Source organism: Suricata suricatta, chromosome 3 (genome assembly GCF_006229205.1).
Source record: "Suricata suricatta isolate VVHF042 chromosome 3, meerkat_22Aug2017_6uvM2_HiC, whole genome shotgun sequence".
NCBI lineage: Eukaryota > Metazoa > Chordata > Mammalia > Carnivora > Herpestidae > Suricata > Suricata suricatta.
The window spans coordinates 2383537-2398729 of NC_043702.1; the positions used below are offsets into that span (position 1 = coordinate 2383537).

The following is a 15193-nucleotide window of genomic DNA, read 5'->3' on the forward strand; positions in this document are numbered from 1 at the left end:
CCCCCCCTCACCCCTGCCGACCTCTGCTCCTGCTGCAGGGACGCTGTCCCCTGGGGCCCTGGGCAGATGTGGGTCTCCCGCCCCCCTCGCCCCTGCTGACCTCTGCTCCCGCTGCAGGGCCTCGGCGTGCTGCTTGTTCTCGCTGCGCCACAGCTGCAGCTCGTTCTGCATGGCGTCCACGTCCTCCTGGAGGTAGTCCATGATCTTCCCCAGGGGGAGCGCGCTCCTGCACAGCGTCTGGATGGACACGCGCAGCTTCTCTATCTCCTTCGAGACTATGTCCTTCTCCTTCTTCCACGCGGACTCAGAGACGAGCAACTTCTCCTACGGTCAGTGGGGAAAACGAAGATGAGGGAATGTCCTCATTCCTGGGGACCTGCCGAGGGCAGGGTGGTGCAGGAGCGGGGACCCACCGCCCACTCCTCCAGCACGTCGCGCGGCCAGCCGCAGCCCCGGGCCGCGGGAGCGTGCGCACTGTCCCACCGAGCGTCCTGCCTTCCCTTCTCTGAGGTGGAGGGGTCTCAACCCGGAAGGTGTCTGGGGCAAATTTCCATAAAGTAAGATTTATTCCCCGATTGACTGATTATTGTTACTGTTCCCAAAGCTTAGGGACACCGATCATTTCCCAGACAGACTGGCAGAAAGGCGGTCTGACCCTGCAGCTCACTCCGTGAAGCAAAGGAGGGAACACGACAGAGGCGACTGGAAAACTCCATCCCGTCTGGGCCGGGCACTGTCGGCTCTTTGACAACCGACGTTTACAATTCTCCTCCTACGAACTTTGATCACAGAGATCTCTGAATTTCGAAAATTGATATGAGTTGATAAGAACCAATGAATAGTTTGGCTTCTTGGAAAACCACTCCCAGGATAATGGCTACTGTTTAGGAAACCTACCCTAAAGGTTCCGCTCCATGAGGATGGCGCAGGTGTCCCATGCTGCTAATTAAACTTTAATTAACCTGTTTTCTCCATAACCATCTGTGTTACTTCTAATGCCAGTTTCAGACTGTAGGATCCAGGAGGGCAGGGACCCTGTGGCCCATATAGGTTCTCCTTAAGTGTCCGTCAAACTAACACACAGAGTGACTAACTTGCCGGTCAAGAGGCCGGCCCACCACCTGCTGGACGTGGACAAGCACATGGAAAGCCTTAACATAACGCCGGGCGCACAGAGAATGCTAAGTAAACATGAGTGTAAACGAAAGGTAAAACTCATAGAACCAGTAAGAGTTACGCAAGGTTGCAGGATACAAGATAAACATACAAGAATCAATTACATCTCTCTATATGGTGACATGACATGAACGCTGAAATTAAAAATAGAGTGTCATTTACAATTGTATATGTAAACAAGAGAGAGAAATACGTAGGTGCAAATCGAACAGAATACATGCAGACCCCGTACACTGAGAATCACGTAATAGGGATGAGAGAAACCAGAGCAGACCCAAACAAACAGCAAGGCACACCGTGTTCCTCAACTGCAAGATTCAAACGTTGTCCATCCTCCCCAAACTGATATATGCATGTAACAAAATTCCTCTCAAAAATCCCAACCAAATATTTTGGAGACACAGACAAGTTTATCCTGAAATATATCCAGAAAGACAAAGGACTGAGAATGGTGAAAACTCTTTTTTTTTTTTTTTTTAAGAATAAAAAGGGAGCAGTCGGTCGGTCTAACTCCAGGACTTCCTCTGCAGCGGCAGGAAGCAAGCTGTGCGGTACCGCAGGACAGACACACAGACCAACAGAGCAGAACGAAGGATCCAGAAATAGGCCCTCACTGAGTGGCCCAACTGGTTTTTGACAAAACCACAAAAGCAATTAATTCAATGAAAGAAATAAAGCCTTTCAAGGTGTGGCACTGGAGCAACTGGGAATCCAGAGGGGGGAAAAGAACCTTGACCCAAGTCTCATATCTTACACACAAATTAACTCAAAATGGATAATGGACGTACATATAAAATTACAACACTTTTAGGAAATAGCCCAGAAGAAAATCTGTGGCGTGTATGGCCGAGGAAAGAGTTCTCACGCCTGATACCAAAAGCATGACTCGTTAAAGGCTGACAGAGCGGGCTCTGCACAAAGACTTCTGAGCACCCTGCCGAGAGGCTGAAAGACAGGCTGAAGAGAGAACGTGGTTCCGGACCGCGGGTCCCACAGAGGACTAGGGTCTAAGAAGTACAAACTCTCAAAACTCAATAGTGAAAAAGCAAACAGGGAATCCAATTAGAACACAAGCAAAAGATAAAGACAGACGTTTCACCAAAGAGGACATAGAGCTGGCCAGTGAGCACGTGAAAAGACGTTCAAAATCATTACTTATCAGGGAAATTCAAATCAAAGCTATAATGAGGTATCACCCTACATCTATGAGGATAGCTAAAAAAAATAGCAACAGGGGCGCCTGGGGGGCTCAGTCTGTTGAGCATCTGACTTCAGCTCAGGTCATGATCTCACGGTTCATGGGTTCGAGCCCCGTGTCGGGCTCTGTGCTGACAGCTCGGAGCCTGGAGCCTGCTTTGGATTCTGTGTCTCCCTCTCTCTCTGACCCTCCCCTGCTCGCACTGTCTTGGTCTCTCAAAAATAAATAGGAAACATTTTAAAAAAATTTTTTAATAGCAACAATACCAAAAGCTGGTGAGGATGCGGAGAGACTTGATCACTTGTACGTGGCGGGCAGGAATGTGAAGTGTACGGGTTTTGGAAACCTGTTTGGAAAACGGTTTGGCAGTTTCTTTAAACACTAAGAAGCCACTAGCATACGACCCAGCACTCCTGGATATGCATCCCAGAGGAATGAAAAGCTACGCTCACACCAGGTCTGTGCAGGAACGTTCACAGATGCTTCTTCCGGAGCAGCCGAGCATCGGGAACACCCCAGACGCCCTTCAGCAGGTGGCTGCTTACGCACAGAGCGCCACTTGCGTGGCACGGAGCACGGCTGGGTGACAGAGAGGAAGAGCTGCCGGCCCGCGCCCACTTGGCTGGGTCTCCAGAGCTGCGCCGCGTGAACACGGCCCGTCTCCAGGGACCACACACTCCATGATCGCATTCACACAACACTCTTGAGACGGCAATGTTGTAAAACCGGAGAACAGTTAGTGGCTGCCACGGGTAAGGAGGGGTGAGGTGGGACGGGACGGAGGAGCAGGTGTGGCTGTGAAAGGGCCACAAGGAGGAGCCTGTGGTGACGGGGCTGCTCTGTATCCTGACTGCGTCAAGGTCAATGTCCCGGGTGTGATGCTGAACTATGGCTTTATGAGACGTTGTCAGTGGGGAAAAGGGAGCACCCGGGAAATCTCCACTGTTTCTTGCAAACTGCACTTAGAGTCTATGGTTACATAAAAATAAGCTTAACTGACAAAAAAGCAGCCACACAGTTGCCTTTAAAATAAAAGGCTAAATGACTAAAATGAACTCAAGACAATAAAAAACTACTTCTCAAGAAAAAAAAGTGTTGTCTTAATTACATGTAGATCAGTACATCTCTCGCTGGCTTTGTTGAGCAATTTAAGTTCTACTAAACCCAGTCGTGATGCTAATGACAGAATCCTCACGTAGTTGGCACTGCGTTGAGGCGATACCGTGTAGGGTGCAGAACTCAGGACGGCTAATACGTGTAAACGTCCGATGAAACGGGAGCCGCAAGGCAGACAAGACACTGAGGGGCTCTCTGGCCACGCTCCCTGTTCTGGGTCACCGCGTCTGACTCAGAGCTCTGAACCACGGCACCAAGCAGAACTGGGAACACTAATCTTACCTTTATAACTTCATTTTTAAGGGGTTAAGAATTCAAAACAAAATGCATTTGGGCTGGGGTTATGACAGTCAGGAAAACTATTGTTGCTGCAAACACTCTGGCAAAACATCAAAATTCAGGCATTAAGACAAATCTCCCGTTCAAATGAACACGGCAGGTGGGGCGGAGGAGCCAGGGATTATTTGCTTTAAAAGCAAGCGCCTCTGACGACCGACTGATTTATAGAGAGCTCACAGAGCTGTATCAGCACGCTTCCAGACAAACATCACCATTATAACACCCTCGTTTCGTGGACTTCTGTCTGTATCGTGGAATATGAGAACCGACTACCAGATCCACTGCACAGGAACCAGTCATATGAGATATGCTGAATTCCTGGAAAGAGAAGACCAAGACACAACGAAACTACTCCACTACGCAAACCACCACCTGAACGACCGAGAACACAGAAGGGCTTTTGGGACACGCGCTCTGCAGTTACGAAGCCTCCCCACCTCCGAACGTTACGGCCCTGGGAGGCGGACGTGACCTTCCTGGGGCTCGGCGTCCTCACGATACAATGGAGATGATAATATTTATCCTGGAGGTGAGATTAAATGGGATCGTATAAAACAAGCAGCCCGGCGCCTCGCACACGGTAAACCCTGGATGCGTGTTAACCGTTGTCATAAATTTGTGGGACGGGAACAAGCACGGGCCCCTGCAGGACGAGGCCGGGGACGCGGCTGCTCTGCCGGGGGGCCCGTCAGCCACAGAAGGCCCCAAGCCGGGCCTGTGCGGAGCTCTGCGGGGCACGCCGGCAAACCGAGCGCGGCGTGTGGGCACTTAGCTTCTGGGAGACCGGCTCTTTCACCAAGAACACACCTGCCCTCACGACACATTCCCGTGCCCAGCTCTACCTCATAAATACGTGAGCACGCCGCTACACGAACTCAGGCCCCGAAACTCTGCCTGGAGAGCAGAGCTCCGGGCCTGGCCAGGGCCTGTGTCCGCGGGCACGCGTGTGCCGTCGGTCCGCACTGCTGAGCGGCAGGTATTCCGGACATGGAAACATGACGGTTCGTCCACCCGCTCTGCCGCGATGCTCACGGGCCGTCTCTGGTCCGGGGCTCTGACAGCTATTGAGAAGCAGTGGTCGCTCCGACTCGCTGGGTACCCGACGATGCTACGTGGACAACGGTGTAATCTTACACGCGCCCCAGCACGCGTGCGCACAGAGGTCTCTGGGCCACGACCGGGGCACCGCTGGGCCAGAGCGCGTTAGGTGCTGCCCTTTGTCACACAGCGCCAGTCTTCCATTTAACGCTTGTCCCCACTGACCTCAATGTTTTTCATGAACCGGCATTTTGTTTCTATGCGTGTAAAATAACATCACCTCCCACGCTATTTCCCCGGTCTGACACCCACGGGTAAGAACGACTCCACTATTTCACGGAAGGGGTGGGGGAGAAGAAGCAGAGAGAAAACCGCCGGTGAGTCAGGAAGATGCTGCCAAAAGCAGCCTTGCAGCGGGGAGGAGCGGCGAGCCGGGTCGGGGCCACATGGCCGCGTGGGAGGCGACTCCCCTGTCATTTCCAGTCCACACAACCGCAAACACCGTGACTGTGTGACTCCGTCTCCGAGCCTGACACAGGGCTGGCGCTCCTCTAATAAAGTACTGTCCAGGTAGACACAGTGACGCTCGCAGCTCCTTGGTCGTGACGAGCCCTCTAGAAGCAGCCGCTGCAGCTCTGAGGATGTGCACCGAGCGCCGCGGGGTCGGCTTCCGCAGCAGGACGACGCGCGCCCGGCCCCGAACCAGAGCTCACGGCCCGCTGGCTCCTTCCACAGACACCGGCGTCGTGGGCAGAGGGAACGCAGTGGAAGCCTCCGGAAAGGACCAGCGAGGAGGCGTGGCCTGAGGCCCAGTAGGGTCACCTTGGCGGCCACAGACAGCGCAGAGGAGACAGCTTCAGATTGGCCTTTCTGACTTCCCTGAAAGTCAGAGTCTGAAAGCCACCTTCTGTCCCAGCGGGGGCTGACCTTACGCCAGCAAGGCCGGCGGGCGGCAGGGAAGTGCAGGGCTCCCATCCTGGGCCCCGACGTCCCCGCTCTGCCGGAAGGAAGGAGTCCGCTAAGAACGTGGTAATACCACCTCAAACTGGTCCTCTCAAACATTTTATGAAAGCCTCTTCTCCCATATTTATTCTCTCAGATGAACTCTAGAATGTTCTTGGCCAAACTCCAGAACATCCACTGAGTATTTGCTGGAATTCCATTAAATGTAGGAAGTAAGTTGAGGGCAGTAACATCTCTACCCTGTTGACTTTCCCTCCCCAGAAAGACTCTGTTGACTATTTCCAGGCCTTTTATATTTCTTGGTAAAATTCTGTGGCTTCTCAAAATAGCTACTATGAATTTCTTGTTAAATGCATGGCTTGCTAAGTTACATTTTGTTCCCAGTTCTGAAGACGAACTCGGTGCACGTGATTTTTGATGGGTTACTGCTGACACGCGGGGAGCACGTGGGCTTTGGAGACTTATTTCGCCGCCGGCCACCATGGACATTTCCTCCCTAATAGCCTTTGGGGCAGCAATTTCCTTGGCAGACTGCCGTCATCTTCTATTACCGATGCTCCCGTCTCCTCCGTGAAGAGCTCCACGCCTCGCCTCTTTCCGCGCTGCCTAGAGCCCCGGGGGAGCTGGACAGGGTTCTGTGTCACAGCCCCGTTCCCGAGTGTGGTGGCCACGGAGGCAGGCACGTGCTGCCATGTGGGGTGGTGACGGCTGGAGGCAGACGGCGCCCTCCGGTCACTGCGCGCCTCTGGCGGCGCAGGATGCTCAAGTTTATACACACCATTTCTTCCCGAGAGACAGGACACTTACTAGAAACTCTTTTTGGTTCGAGAATAGTTTCTTGGGAGGCAAGCCCTGGCCAGAGGGTGCTGCCACCTCTGACCTCCACTTGCTTTTAGCGGAAAGGGCCACCTCTCCCTGGACGTGGCAGCAGAGATGAAAAGGAAACGCTGCTCGCGGAAACAGAACCGTGCTCACCCGGCAGAGGAGGCTCCTCGGTCCCGGAGCCCAGCCTGGCCATGCCTGAGGGTCTAAAGTACGTGACTTCGGAGTAATGTGTTAGATCCTAACCATGAGCTTTTGGTCCTTGTGTTTCTTTAAATCTCTCAAAGCCATTCTAGCTACAGAATGCACCAGGGAGACTCCGGCCAGAACGGGAAGCCGGGAGCCCGAGCAGGAGACGACTGTAAACCAGCAGGACATCGAGGCGGCTGAGAGCCCGAGGAGGGCCGGGGGCGCCCGCCCTCACCCCGCTCGCTGGGCACGGACAGTCCCCTGGCTCCGGCTCGAGTGTGCGGGCGCCGGTGAACCCTGGAGACAGAGAGCCCTCCGTGGGGCAGCGGACACTCCGGAACCCGCGGGCGGGAGGGCTGGCCTCCAGCAGGTCCCGGGAACCGGCTCAGCCAATTACCCATGGACGAGAGAGCCCGTGTGGAGGCCCCGGCTTCCAGAGAAGAAGTTCCACGTATGTATGAGTTTGGAGGCGTTGACAAGGGTACGAGGAAAGGTCTGACTCTACCCCCTCACCTCTCCGCGGGGGCTCAGTGCAGGGCCGGGAGAAACCTCCGCGCGTGACCTCTCCCAGGGGGAAAGCAACAGGCTGTGCGGAGTCCCCGGCCCCTCCAGCGTGCGGACGCTGCCGAGGGGGCCCACGTCTCTCTCGCCCACTCCAGGACCCTGCGCCCTTTTCCTGTTTTAAATTTTTTTTTTACATTTATTTACTTTGGGGAGACAGACACAGACAGAGCATGAACAGGGAGGGTCAGAGAGAGAGGGAGACACAGAATCTGAAGCAGCTCCAGGCTCTGAGCTGTCAGCACAGAGCCCAACGCAGGGCTCAAACCCACAGACTGTGAGATCATGACCCGAGCCGAAGTTGGACGCTCGCCCAACTCAGCCCCCCAGGCGCCCTTATCCTTTTTTTCTAAGTCTTCAAAATCCACTGTGAATTTTATACTAACCGTGTTTCGGGTCGGGCTGGCCGCTTTCCAGGCGCTTCCATGCCGGGGGCGGGCGGCCCGCACACGTGAGCACGCAGCCTCTCCGGAGTGGGGTTTTCATGCTTGCGTTCCCTAGCTCTCTTGGTAAACTACGTTTTAGGCAATTTATTTTTTCAAGGATCCAAGAGCAATAACTTTTGTGCCCCCGCACCCCCTGGGTAGGCCTCCCCTTCCCTCCCCGTCGGCCACCAGCCCGAGGGGACAGTAAGAATCCGAGGCCGCCTGTCTCCCTACGAATCCGCAGCCACGCCTCCCGTCTCTTTGGCACGAGGGCTGCAGAGCGAATCTAAAAGCAAATGGGACCTTGGCTTGTGTGAAAAGAACCTACTGTTTCTTACAATATGTTCCTTCCTGGAACATAGAAGCCCTTCTAAGGGCAGAGCCCAGCAGGTGAGTGTTGCTCTCTGTGAAAGGACCCAAGTGCCTCCAGAAAACCCTACTTTGTTTGGCATCCCGTCCAGGTCAGGGACTTCGCATTCTGACTCACTTTGCTTAGAAGCTGCGCTACCCTGCAAACTGCAGCCGCCCCTCTGGCGCGGGAAGCACAGGCCGTGGTCAGGCCGGGCAGGGTGCGCACGGGGTGGGCGCAGCGCGGGGGTCAGCGTGGGGCCCGCCGAGGCTATGGCGCCTCCACACCAGGTCCCTCTTCCTCCAGAAGCATCGGGGAAGCTTCCACTATCCTTCCAAACACAGTTTTATTTCATTCTGCCAAGTGCTGCTCCACAGATGATCACTGTTCCCTCCCGCTCACCCGGCTCTTCTCACGAGTTCAATCAGCTGACACGCACCTCGTCAGCAAGCTGAGGGTAACTTTGGTCCACCACCATGCCAGCCACAGCGGAGACGCGGGTCTCCGCCTGGCGAGGTTCCATTCCAGGGGAGAGTCCACGGCTGGTCTCCTCCTCCTGAACCGTTCAGTTCTGAAGCCCGTTATGTGGGCCAAGCAAGGGAGCACCTGCACCAGGGAGGGGGAGGGGAGAGCCACGGGCCCGGAGTGAGGACATCCACGTGGGGGAGGGGAGAGCCATGGGCCCGGAGTCAGGACATCCATGTGGGGGAGGGGAGAGCCACGGGCCCGGAGTCAGGACATCCACGTGGGGGAGGGGAGAGCCACGGGCCCGGAGTCAGGACATCCACACGGGGGAGGGGAGAGCCACAGGCCCGGAGTGAGGACATCATCTGGAGGAGGGTCCCAGCTGGCAGCACAGGTGGAGAGTCCTACTGGGGGAAACGGCTGGCCCAGGTGTGATGAGGAGCCCGCCCCCGGGGCAGGGGCTGCTGGAGCCCAGGGTGGGGGAAGAGGACACACACATGGGCCACAGCAACAGGAGACACAGGGTCCACTCCCCGAGTCAATCTCTTAAGGACAGTGACAGCCACGTTCCTCATGACTGGAGAAGGGGGTCATAAGTAAAGGGCGGAAACCAGCCCGACCCCCACGGGGCGCACGTGTGCGCACCCACACCCACACGCACACCCACACCCACACACACACACGCACGGAGCGCACACCCACCCCCCCGCTCCCGTGGCTCCGGCACCGGGAGGCCTGCGGCCGGAACACGACAGAGGCACTGAGCACACAGACAGGGAGCCGGCTTCCAGGACGCCATTCTCCTCCAGGAGGAGGCGGGAGAGGCGGCCGCCCTGGGGCAGGGGGAGCAGGGGGGGAGCCCGGAACGTGCTGGGGAGCTAGAGCGCGAGCCACACTGAAAAACAGCCGGGCAGACGGCGGGGACACGGCCGCTGACCTGAAGGGCCCCCCTCCCCCTCCCCGGGCAACGGGAACTGCAGGGGGCGCCCTGCTTCCGGGCGGGGGCTTCTGTGCGGGCACGCTGGGGGGTGACAGCTCATCAGGCTCCTCCCATTCGGGGTGCCCGGGCGCCCCAGTCCAGGCATCTGGCAAGTACTCAGGGTGAGTCAGGCCATTTGGTGCCAAGCACTTTGCGGGGGGGCGGGCAGCCCACCCGGGCCGAGCAGCTGCACCCCGACACTGGTCACCACTACGGCCCACGGGACGCAGCCAGAAAGCCCTTCCTTCCCGGGCCGGGGGCCGCGCCACTGCCGGAGGCTGAGTCCCGACGGCCCCAGACGGGAGCCCGGCAGGACAGATGAGCTCCATCTGTACTACAGAACTTTCTCGAGCTACCTGGAAACCTAATCAGAACCAAAACTATGAACATTTGGACACCACTCCTGAGTCTCCAAACCTAACGAAGAAAACGGGTAACGTACCCAGTTTGTACCAGGCAGCCCACCCGTAAGGGCCAACTTGAGACCGTGCACTAACGTACGGTGCATTTTATCCCTCGTTTATAAATAACTGAATGTCCAAAATAAACACACCTCCACTGTATTTTAGTATCTTTTCTTCCTTGTAAGGGATTTAAGAATATTCTGTGAATTTTAAAGCTCGTGTGGAGCAAAGCCAGACGCGATGCAAGCTGCTCACCAAGTGGGCGTCAGGCCGGCCTCGGTGACAGGCCTTCCCACGCGGCTGTTACGTAAGGGGTCCCGGCCGGCGGGAAGGGGTCTTCGGCCAGAAGGGAAGGTTTGGAGAATTCCTTGATCGTGCCCCAATATGCACATGACACGTGCATCTCCGCTAGGAGTAGGAAATCAAAGTACTTATTTTGATGCCAAGCATTTTAGTTATTTTTTACCCTATAAACGCCCTTGAAACCCACGTCCCGGAGAAGCGGGACAGGGCCGTGTCACCCGGGTGAGCGTGTCATTTGTCCGCCAGGCCTGTCCCTGCAGCAGCAGAGCGCTTCGCGGGATGCCGCGTGCCGGCTCAGAGGTGAACGGGCAGAGCCCCCGGGGCCCGGCCCCGCCAGACCGCGCCCACCGCTCGCACAGGCTCTGCCGGATGCCGGGTAGGCCTCTCCTCTCCATGGGTCTCTTCCCCTCTGACACGGTACGTCCGAGGGTCTTCACGCCGCCGCGAACCGGACAGAACCCCCAGCAGCACCCTGGGCCTCATCGGCTTCCCCTGCGGCGGGCCGCAATCGCTGGGCGGCCGCAGCCTCTGAACTGACCCCCCGTCGGCTCCCCCACGACCGCACTGGGGTCTGCTGAGCCTCGCCCACGCCTCGCCGTCCCGGGCGGCATAGACCCACAGGCTAATCCTTATCAACGGACGTTCACCCTGAGGCTGGAACCCGACCCCAGCGCCTGCACTGAGCGCCCGACTCGGGCTGTCAACAGTCACACTGAAGACTCGTTCACACAGAGCAAACAGGACACATGAGGCCAGGGTGACTCATCAGGCCCAAACTGGCTCAATCCAGAAAAGTGACGAGTAGAATACAATGCGAATTTCAAGTTGACGTTTTGAGTGAACCACAGAAGACGAGGGCCAATCCAATCTTGAGTCCCTCACGTGCGAACGCTGATCCTGAACCACACTGTGACCCGTGCTTCTACACAGAAGGCCCACTTAGCCATGAGGATCTTCACCAAGTTCACCAACCTCCGCGACACGTTGAGGATTTCTAAACCACCTTCAGAGTCCAGAATACACCCGCGGCGCGCATCTGTAAGTATTTCTAAGTGACGTTGTTGATGATTTGCTGGTGACGCTTTACCTTTACAGCCCGCAGCCCGCACCCTGGAAGACGCTGCCCCACCTGGGAACGCGGAACGGGGACCTCATTCCCTAAAACAAACGGACGCCTCGCCCTTCTGACCAGAGTCAGGGCCAGCGGTTCCCGGTTGGGCCGCTGAGGTCGCAGCGTATGTCGCTTTTGTTTCCTTCACGGCAATTTACGGGGAAACGATATTCTATTGTTTCCAATAATACTGAGCCCACAAACTTCCAGGCTAAAAATACTTTTCATCGGGCGCAGAAGTCCAGCTACGGAGGGATTCGGAAGAGCATTCCTCAGACACGGGGCGAGGATTTGTGATGAAACCCCACCACCTAGTGACCACAACGAGAAATAACGTAAAGATCTAGTCGGATCTCCGAGCGAAGAGAAGGGAATCGGAACCCCTGACGCTCACGTGAAGCCTGGCTAACAGCTGCTCGCTGCGTATGACTTACTAGACCTGAAATCCAGCGCGTGCGTGGTAAGGGCGCTTCAGCCATCAGGAGCCACGTCAAGGGGCGCCCGGGGGCTCAGTCAGTTGAGCGTCCGACTTCGGCTCAGGTCATGATCTCAGGGGTTGTGAGTTCGAGCCCTGCGTCGGGCTCCGTGCTGACAGCTGGGAGCCTGGAGCTGCTTCCGATGCTGTGTCTCCCTCTCTCTCTGCCCCTCTGCCTCCCCTGAGCACGCTCGCTCTCTCTCAAAAACAAACATTAAAAACCATTTTTTTAAGGTAAAGAGAGTAAAATCACAAAGACTTTAAATAAACTAAAAAACAAATCCACTAAGAGAAATGCTCTATTTCAAAATAAAGAGCTTGAATGAGGAGTGCCTGGACGGCTCAGTCAGTTAAGTATCTGACTCCTGATTTCAGCTCAGGTCATGATCTCATGGTTCATGAGTTCAAGCCCCACATTGGGCCCAGGGCTGGTGGCAAGCAGCCTGCTTGGGATATTCTCTCCCTCTCTCCCCTCCCACTCACACTGTCTCTCACTCTGAAATATAGATTTTCTTTAAATTTTTTTAATGTTTTGTTTATTTTTGATACAGAGAGAGACAGAGTATGAAAGGGGGAGGGGCAGAGAGAGAAGGAGACACGGAACTGGAAGCAGCTCCAGGCTCTGAGCGGTCAGCACAGAGCCTGATGCGGGGCTCGAACCCACGAACATGGACATGAAATCTGACCTGAGCCGAAGTCGGAGGCCCAACCGACTGAGCCACCCAGGCGCCCCTGAAATATATTTTAAAAAATAATATGAGGGGCGCCTGGGTGGCTCAGTCGGTTAAACCTCTGACTTCAGCTCAGGTCATGATCTCACGTTTGTGGGTTTGAGTCCCACAAAGGGGTCTGTGCTGACAGCTCAGAGCCTGGAGCCTGCTTCAGATTCTGTGGCTATCTCTCTGCCCTTCCCTTGCTCATGCTCTGTCTCTCTATCAAAAATAAATAAAACAGGGCGCCTGGGTGGCTCAGTCGGTTAAGCATATGGCTTGGCTCAAGTCATGATCTCACGGTTCATGGGTTCAAGCTCCGCACCAGGCTCTGTGTTGACAGCTAGCTCAGAGCCTGGAGCTGCTTCAGATTCTGTGTCTCCCTCTCTCTCTAACCCTCCCCTGCTCGCACTATCTCTCTCTGTCTCTCAAAAATAAATTAAAAACATTAAAAATAAATAAATAAATAAAACATTAAAAAACTTAAAAAAATAATTTGCATGAAAAGAAAAGTCACCTAAAGTTTACATCCGATTAGAACAGACACGACAGGAGAAGCCAGACCAAGAATGCAGGAGACAGGAGGCAGACCCCCCCTTGCAGCGCGGGGGCCGCCTCTGAGCTGCCGCCTGTCACTCTCAGGAACCCTGTTTGTGAACTTCAAAAAGCACGTATTTTTAAAGGATAAGAAGCACTAATAAAACTGCTTTCCTGGTTGTTTTTCTAAAACTTCATAAACGTGAGGGGGAAAAGGCTGGCAAGGGCTAGTGTCTCACTATTAACGAAGTTTATATTTCCTCTTGAAAAGAGAACAAGGCGGCCAGGATAATGAAGAAAATGCCCAAGCAGCCTGCTCACATATATGTTCTACGACGCGTTACTCGAGTCCATTAGTCCAACAAGAAGTAGCTTCTCTTCCAACGCAGCTTCAAGGACCGCGGGAGGCCGGCCCGGCCCGACTACACGGGCCGCCGCCCCGGCGCTGCGCGCAGACGACACGACGTACCGAGACTAGACACTGCGGTTCACGTGGGAAGCAGAAAAAACGTCTGCTGTCTGAGTTTTAGGTGAGAGAGGACGAGAAGCCACCGCCGTGACTGCGTGCGAGCCGGTACTGGCGACAGGCAGACGCGGCCGGCACCGTCCGGCCACCTGCGCCCACAACCGTCGCTCAGCAAAACCGGGCACGCGGGCGCCTGGGGCCCAAGCGCAGACGCACCCCGCGCTCTCGGGGCCCCCCGTGGAAGCCGCCGCAGAGAGAGGCTCAACTCCAAGTAACCGGTATTACACACACTGTGCTCTTTGAACGTGAAGTTATATTAGAAACTGTCAGTAAAAAGGCTCTGAAAACCCTTATGTTTCAAAGCCCAAAGCCCACATGATCAAAAGAAATAAAGTATTTCATATTAAAATTCAAGCAATTTTTAATGCTTATATTAAAAATTCAAAGACAAACCATGCTTAAAGAGGAATGTATAGCCTTAAATATTTGTTTAAAATGACAAAATCTCCGGGGCGCCTGGGTGGCTCAGTTGGCTACGTGTCCAGCTTTGGCTCAGGTCGTGATCTCACGGTTCGTGAGCTCAAGCCCCGCACCGGGCTGCACGCTGACGGGACGCAGCTGCCTGGGTCGCTCTCCCTCCCTGCCCCCCCCCTTGTGTACTCTTATTCCCTCTCAAAATAAATAAACTTAAAATCGGTTAATTAATTAATTTAAAAAATGGCAAAGCCTCAGGCACCTGGGTGGCTCGGTCGGTTGAGCATCTGACTCTTGATTTCAGCTCAAGTCATGATCCCAGGGTCGTGGAATCGAGCCCGGAGCTGGGCTCTGTGCTGCCCATGGAGCCTGCTTAGGATTCTCTCCCTCTCCTGCCCCTCTCCCCAGCGCATGCTCTCTGTCACTTTATAAAATAAATAAATCATGGGCGCCTGGGTGGCTCAGTCAGTTAAGCGTCCGGTTTCGGCTCAGATCATAACCTCAAGGTTCGTGGGTTCGAGCCCTGCGTTGGGCTCTGTGCTGACAGCTAGCTCAGAGTCTGGAGCCTGCTTCCGATTCTGTGTGTGTCTCTCTCTCTGACCCTCCCCTGCTTGCACTGTCTCTCTCTGTCTCTCAAAAGTAAATAAAAAAACGTTTTAAAAAATTTTAATAAGTAAATCAGCAAAATAAAATAAAATAATAAAGACTAAAAAGAGTTATACATTTTACATAAGGACTAAAAATGTAAATGACCGAAGAAATTAAAAGGAAAAACAAATAGAAATCCATGAAATGAAAACAAAAGTGTGCGTCTACAAAACCAAAAGTTGATACTTTGCTAGAGAGTGTCAATTTCAATTGCTTCTTTAAAGTCTGAAGGCAAAAAGACACAACATTTTTGGAAGAAAAGGAAAACTGTAACCATTGATTTATATTTAAAATCATAAAGGCATAGGTGAAGCATCTTTACACCGTGACTCTGTTAAGCCGTGAACGAGACAGCTCCCGGAGAAAGGCCTGAGAAGGCAGGGCTGGCGCCCCCGGTCCCGCGGTCCCCCCACGCCGAGCGGCCCCCAGCCCCGCGGCCCCCCCC

At 54.6% G+C, this 15193-nt stretch overlaps 1 protein-coding gene across 5 annotated transcripts in view; it reads right to left on the reverse strand.

Moving 5' to 3' along the window:
- Positions 1–15193, reverse strand: part of TRAF3IP1 (TRAF3 interacting protein 1) — a 46205-nt gene that overhangs the window by 2807 nt on the left and 28205 nt on the right. For all 5 annotated transcript variants that reach the window (XM_029933531.1, XM_029933530.1, XM_029933529.1 and 2 more), the window contains one exon: positions 101–324. In XM_029933531.1, the coding sequence (XP_029789391.1) occupies positions 101–324 (224 nt within the window). The remainder of the gene's footprint in view (positions 1–100; positions 325–15193) is intronic.